General features: G+C 38.3%; 6 protein-coding genes across 22 annotated transcripts; 1 reads left to right on the top strand and 5 right to left on the bottom strand.

The window, feature by feature from the left end:
- Positions 1–78: 78 nt before the first annotated feature.
- LOC124192566 lies at positions 79–2,339 on the bottom strand. 4 transcript variants are annotated; one of them, XM_046585939.1, is made up of 11 exons: positions 2,018–2,339; positions 1,887–1,960; positions 1,787–1,819; positions 1,602–1,721; positions 1,170–1,529; positions 1,036–1,109; positions 904–972; positions 687–834; positions 499–618; positions 304–434; positions 79–240 (listed from the first exon to the last, which is right to left on the bottom strand). In XM_046585939.1, the coding sequence occupies exons 3-11, from the start codon at positions 1,803–1,805 to the stop codon at positions 172–174; spliced, it is 1,110 nt and encodes a 369-aa protein (XP_046441895.1). In that variant the 5' UTR covers positions 1,806–1,819; positions 1,887–1,960; positions 2,018–2,339; the 3' UTR covers positions 79–171. The 4 variants fall into 4 exon arrangements, with proteins under 4 accessions (XP_046441895.1, XP_046441891.1, XP_046441894.1 ...); XM_046585935.1 differs by having other exon boundaries at positions 1,787–1,960; positions 2,018–2,098; positions 2,167–2,339; XM_046585938.1 differs by having other exon boundaries at positions 1,787–1,960; positions 2,018–2,111; positions 2,167–2,232.
- Positions 2,340–2,481: 142 nt separating this feature from the next.
- Positions 2,482–3,789, bottom strand: LOC124192574 (vacuolar protein sorting-associated protein VTA1 homolog). Its single transcript, XM_046585957.1, has 6 exons — positions 3,601–3,789; positions 3,416–3,534; positions 3,254–3,354; positions 3,094–3,186; positions 2,890–3,034; positions 2,482–2,831 (listed from the first exon to the last, which is right to left on the bottom strand). The coding sequence occupies exons 1-6, from the start codon at positions 3,707–3,709 to the stop codon at positions 2,574–2,576; spliced, it is 825 nt and encodes a 274-aa protein (XP_046441913.1). The 5' UTR covers positions 3,710–3,789; the 3' UTR covers positions 2,482–2,573.
- Positions 3,790–4,033: 244 nt separating this feature from the next.
- LOC124192579 (transmembrane protein 107-like) lies at positions 4,034–4,674 on the top strand. The gene is made up of 4 exons (XM_046585961.1): positions 4,034–4,136; positions 4,201–4,265; positions 4,341–4,441; positions 4,505–4,674. The coding sequence occupies exons 1-4, from the start codon at positions 4,041–4,043 to the stop codon at positions 4,672–4,674; spliced, it is 432 nt and encodes a 143-aa protein (XP_046441917.1). The 5' UTR covers positions 4,034–4,040.
- A 32-nt stretch (positions 4,675–4,706) lies between these two features.
- On the bottom strand, positions 4,707–7,029 carry LOC124192568 (vacuolar protein sorting-associated protein VTA1 homolog). 8 transcript variants are annotated; one of them, XM_046585941.1, is made up of 10 exons: positions 6,881–7,029; positions 6,655–6,815; positions 6,475–6,596; positions 6,312–6,409; positions 6,119–6,211; positions 5,925–6,057; positions 5,785–5,869; positions 5,580–5,704; positions 5,393–5,489; positions 4,707–5,228 (listed from the first exon to the last, which is right to left on the bottom strand). In XM_046585941.1, exons 2-10 carry the CDS (start codon positions 6,761–6,763, stop codon positions 4,900–4,902), a joined length of 1,191 nt encoding a protein of 396 aa, XP_046441897.1. In that variant the 5' UTR covers positions 6,764–6,815; positions 6,881–7,029; the 3' UTR covers positions 4,707–4,899. The 8 variants fall into 8 exon arrangements, with proteins under 8 accessions (XP_046441897.1, XP_046441900.1, XP_046441902.1 ...); XM_046585944.1 differs by having other exon boundaries at positions 5,580–5,692; XM_046585946.1 differs by having other exon boundaries at positions 5,580–5,650.
- A 116-nt stretch (positions 7,030–7,145) lies between these two features.
- Positions 7,146–12,285, bottom strand: LOC124192564. 7 transcript variants are annotated; one of them, XM_046585928.1, is made up of 19 exons: positions 11,518–12,285; positions 11,339–11,457; positions 11,156–11,253; positions 10,971–11,063; positions 10,780–10,912; positions 10,471–10,572; positions 10,224–10,400; positions 10,082–10,157; positions 9,869–10,015; positions 9,589–9,812; positions 9,449–9,530; positions 9,252–9,358; positions 8,986–9,103; positions 8,758–8,837; positions 8,568–8,690; positions 8,458–8,499; positions 8,189–8,266; positions 7,737–7,821; positions 7,146–7,662 (listed from the first exon to the last, which is right to left on the bottom strand). In XM_046585928.1, exons 1-19 carry the CDS (start codon positions 11,618–11,620, stop codon positions 7,382–7,384), a joined length of 2,268 nt encoding a protein of 755 aa, XP_046441884.1. In that variant the 5' UTR covers positions 11,621–12,285; the 3' UTR covers positions 7,146–7,381. The 7 variants fall into 7 exon arrangements, with proteins under 7 accessions (XP_046441884.1, XP_046441885.1, XP_046441886.1 ...); XM_046585929.1 differs by having other exon boundaries at positions 10,471–10,566; XM_046585931.1 differs by having other exon boundaries at positions 7,390–7,642.
- On the bottom strand, positions 7,146–13,908 carry LOC124192575 (proteasome inhibitor PI31 subunit-like). The gene is made up of 6 exons (XM_046585958.1): positions 13,561–13,908; positions 13,352–13,501; positions 13,042–13,283; positions 12,822–12,961; positions 12,658–12,744; positions 7,146–7,381 (listed from the first exon to the last, which is right to left on the bottom strand). Exons 1-6 carry the CDS (start codon positions 13,687–13,689, stop codon positions 7,320–7,322), a joined length of 810 nt encoding a protein of 269 aa, XP_046441914.1. The 5' UTR covers positions 13,690–13,908; the 3' UTR covers positions 7,146–7,319.
- Between the last annotated feature and the right edge of the window lie 24 nt (positions 13,909–13,932).

The following is a 13,932-nucleotide window of genomic DNA, read 5'->3' as shown; positions in this document are numbered from 1 at the left end:
ATTTAAGAAATTTAAAATAAGAAAAACAAATTATAAGTTGAATGTTGAAAAAGTGAATTATTCGTGTCTATTGTCCAATTAAAAATGTCACTTTCTATGTCGTCTCTTGAATTTTAAAATCAATTATATCTTCGATCCTATTTATATTCGCATAAAAATGCAAATTAAAAGTTATTTACTATGTGTTAAAGCTAGTTGTTCTTCATTTCTGATCTTCTTGAATGAAAAAGAAAACATGATCTACGGGAAAAGGGAAAAAGTCCGTTGAGAATTAAGTTTGAATTACACTTAGATGAAACTTACTCCTAATAAAATCAGCAGTAGTAGTGGAACAGACATTTGCAAGTAGGGTTGATGCAGGGTGGCTCCTCCCCATATCGGACCGATAATTAATCCAGAAAAGGTAGCAAGTCGACGGAATCCTTGTGCAATACCTTTAACATGCAAATTCTTTGAATAGTTAAATATAACTTAACAAAATAAAATAATGCACGAAACCTTGAACACGAAGGGAAACGCATTTGGACAGAAGAGATGTGGAACCAACGGCAGCAACGGGAAACCCAACGTACAGAAACATAAAGCCAGTCAGAAGGATAGGCATCATGTCCTTATCTCCTACGTGAACATCCAAAAATTAACATTTGCTTCTTTCATTTTACAAAAAAAAGTAAATATTTATTTACCAGGCTCTATTCTAGGTAACCAAATGAGACACCACGTGAAGCCCAGAATATGCATTAACCAGCCGAATAACACGAGATAAGTATCGGTGGTCCATCTTGTAGTCAAGGAAACTAACACGTAGATCGCGATGGAGAAAACTCCTGCAACCTATCATTAATGAAATGTTATTAGCAAGAGTAGCAATTCAAGCATTAGGTTAAAGTAATAAACCATTACCATGTAAACCAAGCTTGTTTGAAAGCCAGTAAAATCAAAAAGTTTTGACAACAGGGGCGGAATTATGGTCTGTCGGATAAAATCAGATTTTTTCAAATAAATTGAGAAACAAATAAAATGGTATTATGTAACCTCTATGGAAACCTGACCAAAGAACAAGATCGTTGTCATGCCAAATAACACGACAGTGTCGTCGTGAAGAAATTCTGAAATAGATACAAATTAATCATCGTCAACAGACATTGACAAAGTTGTTAGCGCTCTACCGTCAATATAGGTTGCAAATGTGACAGGTTCGGGAACGGTTTCTTTGTCAAAATTTTCTTCAATAAAATACCAACGACGAGCCGCTATGCTTGGCCGCTCATAGCTTGCTGATAGAAGGTTTTCTCGGCTAGTGCTCAATTCTATGGAATGGCCAGCTATTTCTAAACCCTCATGTTCTTTTCTTAAAACTTCGTAATGGTATTCTACATCAAGGTTCTGATAGAAAGCCAAAACGAAGAGGAGGAACAGAACCCACAAAACGGTCATGAAAAGGCCAGGCGCGTTAAACGGACGTACTACCAGGGCACCACCAAACAAGCTAAAGTCAAAATACTCTAGAATGATCTGAAATCCAGGACCTGAAATATAAAATCGAAACAGTGAAATGAAGCGCGTTAAAGAAAATAGGAATGTTATGAACATTAACTTACCAATCAGGAGTCCGACTTGTCGAAGACCACTACAAACAGATAAAATTGAAGTTCTTTCTCTAGGTGAAGTTGTCCGACATATTTCTGCCAGTAGAGCTGCTCCCGCCCCACTACCCAATCCTAGAAAATCCACGCGTAATAAATAAGTCTATTAATTCGATATCATAAGAAGAATAGTGTTTTACCGCACATGACACGCCCCATGATCACATAAATCACTGATCCACCAACAAGATACATCATGTTTCCAAGAATCATGGCTAAAACAACAACAATAACGATAACCTTTGATTTCGTCGGATAAGAGTCGGCCAGTCGTCCTCCGACTAATCCGGCGATGGCAGCAGAAGCACTAAAACCTGTAGAATGACGTTACATTACCTGTTCTAAATGTGAGAGCAGACATATTTTCCAACCTGAAACGGTGATCCCCAACAGATATTCTTGTTTCGCTCCTAAAAACGTCAAATACTGCCATGCTGTTGGTAAAATGATGGCTAAAACGGAATGCTATATATGTTAAAATAATTTTAAGATCGACACAGAATTAATGTTCCATAGTCACCGTTTTCTAATCCACTTAAAAACAAGTAGCTTGCGACAGTAGCAAAGGCTAACACACGTTTCGTCCAAAATTGCATGATTTGACACAAATTGAACACAAATTGCAAAAAATGCACTCGGATATTAATAGATGACTCTTTCTCTTTGTCTCAGCGCAGTGACTGTGCATGTACGATTGTTTTGAGTTTCTCTCCGCAAGAACCAAAAGTCTCTTGAGACAAAACCCCCTTTAACCCTTAAACGACCTTGTCTCTATACTGCAGTAATCTAAAAATAGATAACAATTATCTAAACTTACTGTTTTGTAGAAGAAAGGTGGAATAGTCTAAATTTTATTGATAAATTATCGAATAGATGAGGAAGTTTACAAACAAAAAATAATACCCTCGCAGATGTTGCTACTCTTATCTAGGACTGCTGACCCGCTTGAAGAACACGAAGTGCTTTCTGCAAATTATCGATAGCAGTAGGCACATCTTCATAAGTCAAAGCACTAGACGCGTATTTGCAATGTTTTTGCGCTTGAACTATTTGTTCGGGTGTGACTAGAACGCTGCTACTTTCTTGAACGTATGTGGGAACTGAAGAAGGTGGAGTCACTGGTTTCGGTTGAACGTTAATTGATGGTCGAACGACATCGTGGGCATAGGAATGACCAGCTGGTTCCTGTGGACATACTGCACTCAAGCTATTGTTTATATTTCAAATAAATATCCATAATTACTGCTGGTTTCACGTCTGATGAAAATCCATACTCCAGGTTATCTGAATCATTTATCACTTGGTCATCTGGCTTTGGTGCTGGCTCTGATGGTTCTTCCCCAGAATTCAAGCAATTGTGTAGATGTGCTGCACGCCATTTAGCATACCTGTAATAATCAAATTGCTGAATATGCTATTGGAGTTTCAATCATTGTTCAAAACTCACTTCTTCTGCTGAGCCACATCTTCATTTAGTTCACCAAAAACAGCACATACATCAAACAGCATCCCAGCAGAGTAGAAGGCTTTGACAACATTTCTTGAAGAATCGTAAACCAAAAATATAGTAAACTGCATTATACATAAATGGTATTTACAATTCTCACTTGTTGTAATGCTTGTGGCGATCTTCAGTATCTGCCCAATTGAATAACTTGACAGCAACATTTTCCATGTGAGCTTGGGCAACAATTTCATCCGAGACAGTCTTAAAGTAAATAAGTAAAATGTGATTCAGCAAACATACAATTAAGCTGTGAAAAATATACCTCATGGACTTTCATTTCCTGCTTTGTTTTTTCCAACCAATCCATCAGAGAAAGTAAAAATGACAAGTCTTCTTTATCTTTTTTAATATTAAGTCCTGTTTGAAGAGCATGTAATCGACCTGGAATCAATCAAAGTGGACAATCAATACAACTTATAAAAAGAGTTGGCAGCTGTCAATTATTACACCAGTAACTAATAGGAGGATCTCTGGTTTCGTAATCCATGGCGATTTTAAGATAATGTTGAATGCTTTTTAGGTTAGAAGGTAAAGCAGGTAAAGACGGAGGAGCCATATCACTGTTTTCAATTTTTTGTAAAGGGAGAAAATTACGTGTTTTACTCTATCACTCTCAAATTAGTCAAGATGTCAACATAATCAGCGGCGTTGCCGCAATTTTTCAGATATGTCGAGAAAATGAAAAGTACTTCAGAAAATAATTCCAACTTTTTCAAAGTGAGCATTCAGCTATTAAAAATTAAAAATTCAAGATTTTAAATTTTCAATTATTGTAGCAATTTTGTAGCAATTCATTATCATTTATCAAAGTGCATGTTACCAAGGTTGTATTTTCGTTGCCATGGTTCCCGGTGCGGGAAAACAAATAGAATGCCTTGTTTTATAAAATGGTTTTAAGAGGTGTGTATTCAGTTGTTATTCCGACGAGATTTCTTACTTTATTAGCTCACTTCTTTATTCTTGTGTGTCTTCTTTGGGATAAAGTGAGTAAGCAGTGTTGTTTTTGTTATTTTCTTTTAAAATCACTTAACTGTTAATACTGTTCAGGAAGAAAACTTACGCCTTTGTTTGCTCAAGTATGACACGGAGTATGCCGGCTACTTCCATAATGAGTATAAGAACGAAAAAAAAAACATCGATTGATTTACGTAGTTATATTCACGTTTCATGTTTAATTATTTTGACAGGTATGTAATAAGCTTAGCGTTAAGCTTGACCTCAGTGGCATTCGAATTCTTTGGGTTTCTGTGTGGCATTTCCATGTTCTCCGAACTTCACAGCCTCCTATGTATGTATCATTTTTTTTCTGAAGACTTTGGGAAATTCAATCTGTTATTATTGTCAATTTTAGCGATTGTGTGCCACACAGTTGCTGCCTTCATGTGGTCGATTTCTTACATTGAGCAATGGGATTGTTCTTCACCGTACAGCTGGTACCTTTTCATTTTCTGTTCGGGCCTTCCGTTGACATCAGAGTTGGCCGTTTTCATCAGTTTCATACGTCGTGTTAATTTACGCTAAATATAATCAAATGAAGCGATAACCAAAACGCGTTGCATAGTAATGTGTATATGAGTCTATGAATTTTGGGGCTGGTGTTGCTGGACTTGTTGGCTGCTAAAAATGGTGCTAATAGGCTGCTATGGTGGGTAATAATAACTAATATACAGCTAGCGCTAGCCATAATTATTATAACCAATAAATGAAATATAACAATCAATATTTCAGATTATTAATATTCAAGATTTACAGGCGCCGTCGTGGCGATTGCCACAATATAGGAGGGGTAGAAGTGGTTGGAGAAACCATTGCTGGCCGAGGCGCTTCCTCGCCGGTCATGATATCCCTATTAGCAATGGGGTCAACAATACGCAAGGAACTTGACCTTTCCCTCCATGATCCTCCTAGACTTATTAAACGCGGTTGTGCTTTCGTTGGTGTAGTGACAGGGACTTGCTGAGGTTTAGTTTTGGTGATGGGTGAAGTGGGACCCAGATGTCCAGAAACTAGCGGCAGACGAGGAGGAACTTGTCCAGCTTCGGTGCCAACTACACACGGTCCCCCGTGATTGTTCTCTGTTAAATATTTAAAAGTGCCAAAAATGAGTGATAATTCTAAAGAAACAAATTACTGGTAAGTAGTAAATAGAATGGGGGGGTTGGTGGTAAAGAAAGACGGTCCTGCATCATGACTCCAAGAGAAAATTTTTTTTTAATTCGCTTACGATTACTTTACTTACTCTGTGAAAAATTATCAAAACAATGGGGGTTGGCATTTGGTTTCAGTTGAGACTGCTGATGATATATTTCATCAGCGATCATTTTATTTCGTCCAATCTAAAGATCATCGCTTTCCATTATTGGCGAAATTGTCATGGGAAGAAACGAAATAGTATGAGTCGCATCTGTTGAAATGATATAGCACACCTTATTCCGAACAATGTCCAAACTGGGCAGTTCTTCCGGCCTTTTCAGTGACGCTGGATGGTTCCGTAGTTCTAAAAGGAAAAGGTGGTCATAGACATAGATTTTTTTCCTTTCTAGTAACCAAACTTCATGCATTAATATTGGACAAATTCAATGAAAAAACGACTTAAATTAACCGCCAATATTGAATCCAATGCTTTACTACCTGGTTTGGAAACTTTTGGTGTCTGTGCTAGATTTTCGCCCTCATCCGTTGTGGTAGATGATGGTGCTTGATTCTTCTTCTTCTGCTTAAAAATATACATATTAGCTGGAAAATTATTAAAACCATTAAACTAATTATACCTCATCATTTGGGAGTTCTCCGGAAATTCCACCAGATAACTTACCAATATCTTGGTACTGAACGTTAGATTTTTTTTTAGTCGACCCAGAATGGAATTCACTGTGTGTATTGTCTTCAGGTGGGTCGGTACACCTGTGTCATCGTAATAAGCAAAAGGGCAATATAAATTGAACTATGGTAGCAACTAGTTTACTTCTTTTTCTCGGATTCGCCTTCATTTGGCTCTCCGAATATAGAGCACACATCTAGCAGCATTCCAGCAGACTGAAATGCCTTAGCAACAACACTGCAATAATAAGAATAGTATACAAAATCAACAGACTCTAGGACTTAAAAAAAAACCTTAAAAAAATGCGATATAATGTATACAGCAATAATTTCCATACTTAGTTAGTGATTCCAAAGGCGGCACATTTTCTGCCCAGCTTAACAACTTCTGGACCACACCTTCAAGGTGAGCTCGAGCAACAGGTATATCAGTAGTCTGAATAAAACATTGCCTTGATTAAACAAACTGTTGACATTAAAAATTGATTTTTGAAGTCCTACCTCTATTTTAGATTGCAAATCTTGTTTGTTCTTTCCCAAAACTTCCATCAAAACGAGCAAAAATGAGAGATCATCTTCTACTCTTTTCAGGATAAATCCTTGCTTTAGAACATACAACCGGCCTTTGAATGACAAAAATTTAAATACAAATGTGGAGACAGATTTTTCAAGATTAATTACACCAGTAACTAATGCACGGATCCTTGGATTCATAATCAGTGGCCATCTCCAGATACGGTTGCATACTTTTCAAGTTTGCGGGCAAATCAAATGGCAAAGAAATAGCCATGATTATATCAAAAATCCTGGCGCGACCTACAGCGAGCTGAATCGTCTCGTAACTAAAAAAAAAATCATAAAGAGTTTATTTATTTGTAATTGTGCGTAATGAGTCATCGCTTGTTACCTGGATAATAAAAGATAAGATAAGGAATAATCTCTCACACGTCGCTGTTGAATAGGCCGGTTGAGACATGATACAGCGCTGGATAAAACTGCAAAATGCGGTTAGTAAAGATGAAATTCCGAAACACGGCTCCTTCGATTTATTTTTACTACTACAAGAATACTTTTTTTGTCCTTTTCGTCCGAGTTTTCAGGTTTTGCTGATCAAGCGTTTTAAGATAAAGAACAAAGATAAATAATACAGATAATACTTACACGCAAGCCTATTCAAACTTTGAAATTTCTGTATTGGGTAAGTGAAAAATAAACATAAGATACACGCTTCCTTTGTTACAACACATCAAGGTATTACATTTGCTTACATTTTTAGATTATTCAAACTGATCGACAGTTTTCATCCGCCTCACACAACCCACTAACCGTAATTTTGGACAATGTTTTTACATAAACATGTCATGCGATCCAGGAGGGGGGAGATGATCGAAAAAAGGATCGCCAAAACCTAATTTGGAGGCGTAGTAGTGGTTGGAGTAACCACGACTGACGTACTGACCAACACTTCCTCACCGGTTAAGACGTCCCTATTAGTATTGGGGTCAACAATACACAAGTTACTTGACCTTGCCCTCCGGGATGATCCAGAACTTTCACGCGGTTGGGCAATCGGTGGTGGAGCGACAGGGACTTGCTGTGGCTGTTGGGGCTGCTGGGTTTGTTGGGGCTGCTGCTGTTGGGGTTGTTGTTGAGGTTGCTGGGGTTGAGGCTCTGATTGGTAAAAAACAGCTAGATAAAAACACAAATCAATAATTATAGCTTTGGTGAAGCAGAGCAAATCATGTCAAATCTCTTAACATTACCTGGAGTACTCTTCATAGGAAAAGTCGGGTATGGGGGCGTCTGTCTGTAACCATACGTTTGCTGAGCTGCTCGTGGTTGCTGGAACTGATCGAAAAAAAGAAGGAAGGAAAAGAATGGTTACAACATATGTTTGAAGGATAAATGTGGGCCGACACCAGACTTACTGCCTGCCATACCAAACTTGGCACACGCACTGGTTGCTGAGCAGAATGATACATTATTGAACTGTAAATCCCCGTGCAACACGACCAATAAAGGTCCTAAGACTTGAAAACTTTTGACTGCATGAACCAAACCATTAAATTTTAGGAACTTGCAATATCAACCACAGTTCTTTCTCGACTGTCGGAACAGAACCGGACACGATCAACCGGACCCGAACTGAACCAGCGACGGAAAATATTGCATTCCACCAGCCAAAAGAGAGAAAAAAAAGGGTTAAGAAACTCACCGACACATTTCCGGGAGGCAGGTTCCCTGATTGCGGATAAGACGCTGGAGGATTCGCCGGGTACGATAAATAGGGCGACTGCAAAAGAAGGAAACAGTTGGCTCAATATAAGTATCAAGATACCACATCACACCCGAAGGTTTATAATAAAAAATTGATCAGTATGTGAGATAAGTTTTGTCTTCAAGTATATTAGTCAGAAGACCGTCGTGTTTTTTCATCATTTCAAATCAAATAAAAAGCCAATTTTAGTGAAATTAGAAACTCACTTGCTTGCTGAATTGATCTCCAATGACGAAAAGTAAGGGTTGCTGTTATATGAAAAGCAATGCATTAACCAACCACCCATTACTATAAAAGCTAAGAATAAAATACTTACAGTCATCCCAGGGTAAGGTAAGGCCTGAGGAGCATTGGGTGGGTGATTGGGATTAATGGTACCCTCTGCCATAGGGGGTCTAGGCATGTGCTGATTTCCCGGACGTATCTGACGACCGAAAAACTTAAATAATAGAGTAATTATCTATTTGTGATCATCTGTATTATTTGACAGGGAGTGATAAACTTACTTGGTTATTTCCCTTAGTTTGTCTACCCTGCAGTGGGCCAGGATTTGGCATGGCTAATTTTTTATCCACTTCCAACGAAGCTGCAAAAGTAGAAAATTGTTTTTACTTGTCAACACATTAATTGCATACATGGAGAGTAAATAGATAGGGTGATCAAAGGTGAAAATATGGTTCTGCATCATGAAAACAGTACTTACACGCAAGAAAAAAAAAGGTTTCTTCACTTACTCTTAGAAAGATCCTCAAAACAATAGGTATTATTCTCGGTATTATGAGCGTTTGGTGTTTGTTGAGACTGCTTCTGATGTATGAATATTCCAGCAGCGATTATTTTATCTCGTTTCATCTAAATATCATCGCTTTACATTACTTGCTAAAAAATTGTTATGGCTATAGGCAAACTGGCAAAGATCGAGTTCGTTGCCCATTTATTTTCTTAGCCTTTAATTTTGTGAAATAGTAAGAGTCGCATATGTTGAAATGATATAGCACACCTTATTCCGAACAATTTCCAAACTGGGCAGACCTTCCGGTCTTTTCAGTGACAATGGATGGTTTCGTAGTTCTAAAAGGAAGAGCCGGTTATAGATCTTTCTCCTTTCTAGTAAACCAAACACCATAGTACATTAATGAATACAAAATTCAAAATTGCTTTAATTAACCGCTTATATGGGAATAAACACTTTACTACCTGGTTCAATGGCATTTTTTGGTGACTGTGTCGTCAGCTTTTCCCCCTCATCCATTGCAGTAGATGTCAAATTCTTCTTCGTCTGCTTGAAAATATACATATACGTATTAGCTGGTTAAAAACCTTTAAATTAACTTTACCTCATTATTTTGGAGTTCTCCGGAAATGTCCCAAAAATCATCCGCCTCTTGATCGCTTTCAGGGTCAGCATCCTTCAGCCACGTCAGAAAAGATGTGATCATCTTGAGTGCCACAGCTTTGCCTTCACGTTCCAAAGGATCGTCGGCAGACACCCACGACTCAAAGCCCTCTTCTGAAACGACCTTACTGTCATAGAGGGTCTCGAAGATACCTTGAATTAAACCTACAAAATACAAAAGTTTAGAAAATCGAATCTTGCCACAATTTATAAGCACATACCTTTGGGGTGTTGTCGCTGGGTCACTAAAGTCTGAACTGCGTAAAGCAGTTGAAGCTCACGATCAGCAATGTTGTCAACGTACCGCCTCAACACCTCCGTCCGATTTTTCAAAACAGTGTTGTTCAGTTTACTGTCTGTACCACGTCCTAAATGTACAAACAATTTTGTCATTGAAAATTGTTATTCGACAATTAGTAAAAAAAATTCCTCACCTTCAATAGAACTCTCGGTTACTGCGGTGACCAAGGCACGAATGAAAGCGGGATTCACTTCACCAACATATTGTTTCTGCAATGGGGGAAACAAAACGGCAATGAAAATCAGAAAATAAAAAAGAAACTAGGGAACTCATACCTGAATCCAGCTACAGACGTCATCTGTAGTCAATTGGGTCGCGTCTCTCAAGTACTTCTCCAGGCTGTGCTGAAAATCGATGTTAACTTGACTGGCGGGGGTAGCACTGCTGCTGGACTTGCCAACACTGCCGCTACCCCTTGGTATAGAATCGACTTTGGAAAGGAATTCGAGTTCCTGAAACAATAAATGCAAGACATTTTTAATCGAATTCGAGGAAGGTTGTCAAACTACAATTCAAAATTACCTTATGTTGAGCGAGGAATGCATTCAGGTCAACACCAGATGGTAAAACACTGGTGAGTGGTGCATTCGACATGATAAATATTCTTTCAGCTCCAGCCACACCCTGAAAAGAAACGATGATAAAATTACTATCGATTTAATTTGATGCGCATTGTAAGCTAATAATTAATGTGAAATTAGGAAAAAACCAAGTTTAATTCAGTTTTCAGATAGGCAAATTAATGTAGCACTCTTATCTGCCGCATTCAATGATTAAACAACATCAAGGGCGGGAACGAAGAGAGCAGCAAGGAAAATATGGTCATTATACCTCATCATTTTGGAGTTCTCCGGAAATTCCACCTGATAACTTGCCAATATCTTGGGAATGAATGTTTGATTTTTTTGTGGTCGACTCTGATTGGAATTCGCTGTGCAAATTTGCTTGATGTGGGTCGGTAAACCTGTAACGTCGTTAGCAATAGGGCAATATAAATTGAACTATGGTAGCAACTAGTTTACTTCTTTTTCTCGAATTCGCCTTCATTTGGCTCTCCGAATATAGAGCACACATCTAGCAGCATTCCAGCAGACTCAAATGCCTTAGCAACAACACTGCAATAATAAGAATAGTATACAAAATCAACAGCTAGGACTTCAAAAACAAACATATGCAGTATAAATGTGACACAATAATTTTTTCATACTTAGTTAATGACAACAAAGGCGGCACATTTTCTGCCCAGCTTAACAACTTCTGGACCACACCTTGAAGATGAGCTCGAGCAGCAGGTATATCAGTAGTCTGTAAAAAACAAAAATAACAAACAAAAAAACATTGCCTTGATTTAAACAAACTGTTGACAAAAATTTGATTTTTGAAGTCTTACCTCTATTTTAGATTGCAGGTCTTGTTTGTTCTTCTCCAAAAGTTCCATTAAAACGAGCAAAAATGGAAGATCTTCTACTCTTGCCAGGATAAATCCTTGCTTTAGAACATACAGTCGGCCTATGAATGAAAACAGTTTAAATCTAAATCGATGTGAAGCCAGATTTAGAGTTTAATTACACCAGTAACTAATGAAAGGGTCCATGGATTCGTAATCAGTGGCCATATCCAGATATGGTTGCATACTTTTCAAGTTAGCAGGCAAAGAATCACGATCACCCATGATTATACCATATACATATGGTCACAATTCCGGATTCAGTCGACTAACATGTACAGTGAGAATCAACGCTGCTAGGCAGACAAGGAGTCTCACTCTGGCACAGCACTGCACAATAACCAGTACGCAGTAGCTTGATACACTTATACAGGAAAATACGGTACCGACTCAATCGTTATATTCTACAAAACTTTTGATACTAGAGAGGACAGAAAGCATCCAACGTCTGTGAAGGTAAACAAACGTTACAGAATCTTGAAAAAACCACGTTTTACTACCATGAAGGAGGAATGGAGGAGGGCTACTCGGGGTCTCGGGCTAAGGCTAATGTCGACATCTAGTAACGAAAAAAGAAACCAATATATTGCAGCATCTCGAAACTGTTGCCTGCAGGGCCTTATGAGTCGCTCCTCCTCCTTTCTTCCTTCATGATCCGACTTACAGCGAACAAAAACACGACTTGAAAAAATTCAGAAAGAATTTATTTCGTTAAAATTGTACGTAGTGAGTCATCAAGTGGTTACCTGGCGATTAAACTATAATATAAGGAATAATCTCTCACACGTCGCTGTTGAGTAGGCCGATTGCGACATAACACAACGCTGGATTCAAATAAAAAATGGTTGGGAAACGTGAAATTACGAAACACGCATCTTTTTGTTGTTTGATTTTAGGTAATTCAAGAATATTCTTAGTCCTTTCTGGTTTGGATAATCAGGTTTTTAGATCAAGCGTCTTAAGATAAAGAACAAAGGTAAATGATACAGAAAATACTTATAAGTACATAAAGGCAAGACTATTCAACCTTTGTAATTTCTGTATTAGGCAAGTGAAAAATAAACAACCGATCGATACACGCTTCCTTTGTTACAACACATCAGGGCAATACATTTGCTTACACTTTTAGATTCTTCAAACTGATTACGACTTTTTCATCCGCCTCACACAACCCACTAACCGTAATTTTGGACAATGTATTTACATAAACATGTCATGCGATCCAGGAGGCGGGAGATGATCAAAATCAGGGTCGCCAAAACCTCCACCACTTGGTCTCGGTCCTCTAATGGGAGGAATATTACCAATCGGACCGAAAGGGTCGAATCGCGCGCCAGGCGGGACAGCTCCTGATATGCGGAAACGTTATACATGTTAAAATTATGTTAACCTATTTTTAGAAAATGTTTCAATCAAGTCCAAATACCTGGAGGAAGGTTCCCTGGAATACCCAATGGTGGCCGTCGGCCCATGTGACGAGGGTCCATTAGCATACCGCCACCTCCAAGTCCTCTTCCCAGCGGATTCAAATCACCTCCTCCGACAGCAAACGGATCAGGGAACGAACTATAATGTTTCAATATACATTAATGAATGACTAAAGAGATGAAACCCAGGCATCAAACTCTTAAAAATGCAGTATTTGCCTTGCTGAGGGGTATGAAGGGGCTCCAGTAGATGTACTTTGTGGTCTCTCATCAATGATAATGGTGGAAGTTCCAGAAGGTTTGGAAGACACCTTTTCAACGAAAGGGTCCACCAATTCTTTTTGAACAAAATTGTCCAAAGTGACTTTTTCTTTGTATGCCTCATTGAAACTCTGGAAATTCTCTCCAATCCAACGATCTGTGTCCAACACCAGAGTAGCAACTTTCTCATCTTTAACTCGCTGAAAAAGATTCAACACAGATTCAACTACAGTTAATAGAAAAGCAAAACAATGCATTCAATAATTACCATAACAGTAAAAACCAGTTCTCCATCAACAATAACGGCTTTTAACAAATGTTGTTCTCCATTTTTTACATATTGAAGTTCATACACTGCTTCTGAATTCCAATTTTCGGGAAGTACTTCCTTTCTCTCTGCATCTTCAACATTCAGACCCTTTCCGAAAAATGTTAGCTAACTTTGAAAGTGGATTCTATAGGTGTCAATGCACGTACCTGTTTAGAATGCAAAACCAAATAACCATTCGACAGCAATTTCCAGTGAACGAAAGTAACAAGACAATCTTGCTTCTTATTTAAGGGTTGAGAGTTGTGGAAAGTCGATTCTAGCCACAAAAAAGCCATTTTCGGTCTATTTGGAGTACAACGTTCTAATAACTAATTTTTAAAACGTTTACACTCCGTTACCAGAAGACAGTTACCAAAACCAAAACAAACATGACTCGACGTTGCCATTTATCATAGAACCCCTGACTAAACCAATCAATCAAAGAGAAAATTTGATTCCAATCCCCATCAAGCGAACTGAAGTCGTGAATTCGTGATACATACACCTTACAGGAGTTGTCTTTAACTGATTTTAATTAT

The sequence above is a fragment of the Daphnia pulex genome, chromosome 4 (genome assembly GCF_021134715.1).
Source record: "Daphnia pulex isolate KAP4 chromosome 4, ASM2113471v1".
Taxonomy (NCBI): Eukaryota; Metazoa; Arthropoda; class Branchiopoda; order Diplostraca; family Daphniidae; genus Daphnia; species Daphnia pulex.
The sequence above is the reverse complement of the archived record's forward strand: the minus strand, read 5'-3'. Positions and strand labels throughout refer to the sequence as shown.

Coding starts and splice junctions, on each gene's coding strand:
- LOC124192566 (XM_046585935.1), bottom strand. CDS start 2,242: ATGCAATTTTGGACGAAACGTGTGTTAGCCTTTGCTACTGTCGCAAGC. Junction 973..1,035: donor TTGGTCAGGTTTCCATAGAG/GTTACATAATAC, acceptor TTTATCCGACAG/ACCATAATTCCGCCCCTGTT. Junction 241..303: donor TACTGCTGATTTTATTAGGA/GTAAGTTTCATC, acceptor CTTTTCCCGTAG/ATCATGTTTTCTTTTTCATT.
- LOC124192574 (XM_046585957.1), bottom strand. CDS start 3,709: ATGGCTCCTCCGTCTTTACCTGCTTTACCTTCTAACCTAAAAAGCATT. Junction 3,355..3,415: donor AGGAAATGAAAGTCCATGAG/GTATATTTTTCA, acceptor ATTTACTTTAAG/ACTGTCTCGGATGAAATTGT. Junction 3,187..3,253: donor CGCCACAAGCATTACAACAA/GTGAGAATTGTA, acceptor CGATTCTTCAAG/AAATGTTGTCAAAGCCTTCT.
- LOC124192579 (XM_046585961.1), top strand. CDS start 4,041: ATGGTTTTAAGAGGTGTGTATTCAGTTGTTATTCCGACGAGATTTCTT. Junction 4,137..4,200: donor TGTGTCTTCTTTGGGATAAA/GTGAGTAAGCAG, acceptor AATACTGTTCAG/GAAGAAAACTTACGCCTTTG. Junction 4,266..4,340: donor GCCGGCTACTTCCATAATGA/GTATAAGAACGA, acceptor TTATTTTGACAG/GTATGTAATAAGCTTAGCGT.
- LOC124192568 (XM_046585941.1), bottom strand. CDS start 6,763: ATGGCTATTTCTTTGCCATTTGATTTGCCCGCAAACTTGAAAAGTATG. Junction 5,490..5,579: donor TGGACATTGTTCGGAATAAG/GTGTGCTATATC, acceptor GATGATCTTTAG/ATTGGACGAAATAAAATGAT. Junction 5,229..5,392: donor TTTTGATAATTTTTCACAGA/GTAAGTAAAGTA, acceptor AATATTTAACAG/AGAACAATCACGGGGGACCG.
- LOC124192564 (XM_046585928.1), bottom strand. CDS start 11,620: ATGGGTGATCGTGATTCTTTGCCTGCTAACTTGAAAAGTATGCAACCA. Junction 11,064..11,155: donor CCTTTGTTGTCATTAACTAA/GTATGAAAAAAT, acceptor TTATTATTGCAG/TGTTGTTGCTAAGGCATTTG. Junction 8,838..8,985: donor TTTTGAGGATCTTTCTAAGA/GTAAGTGAAGAA, acceptor CTACTTTTGCAG/CTTCGTTGGAAGTGGATAAA.
- LOC124192575 (XM_046585958.1), bottom strand. CDS start 13,689: ATGGCTTTTTTGTGGCTAGAATCGACTTTCCACAACTCTCAACCCTTA. Junction 13,284..13,351: donor AACTGGTTTTTACTGTTATG/GTAATTATTGAA, acceptor AATCTTTTTCAG/CGAGTTAAAGATGAGAAAGT. Junction 12,745..12,821: donor TCCAGGGAACCTTCCTCCAG/GTATTTGGACTT, acceptor TCCGCATATCAG/GAGCTGTCCCGCCTGGCGCG.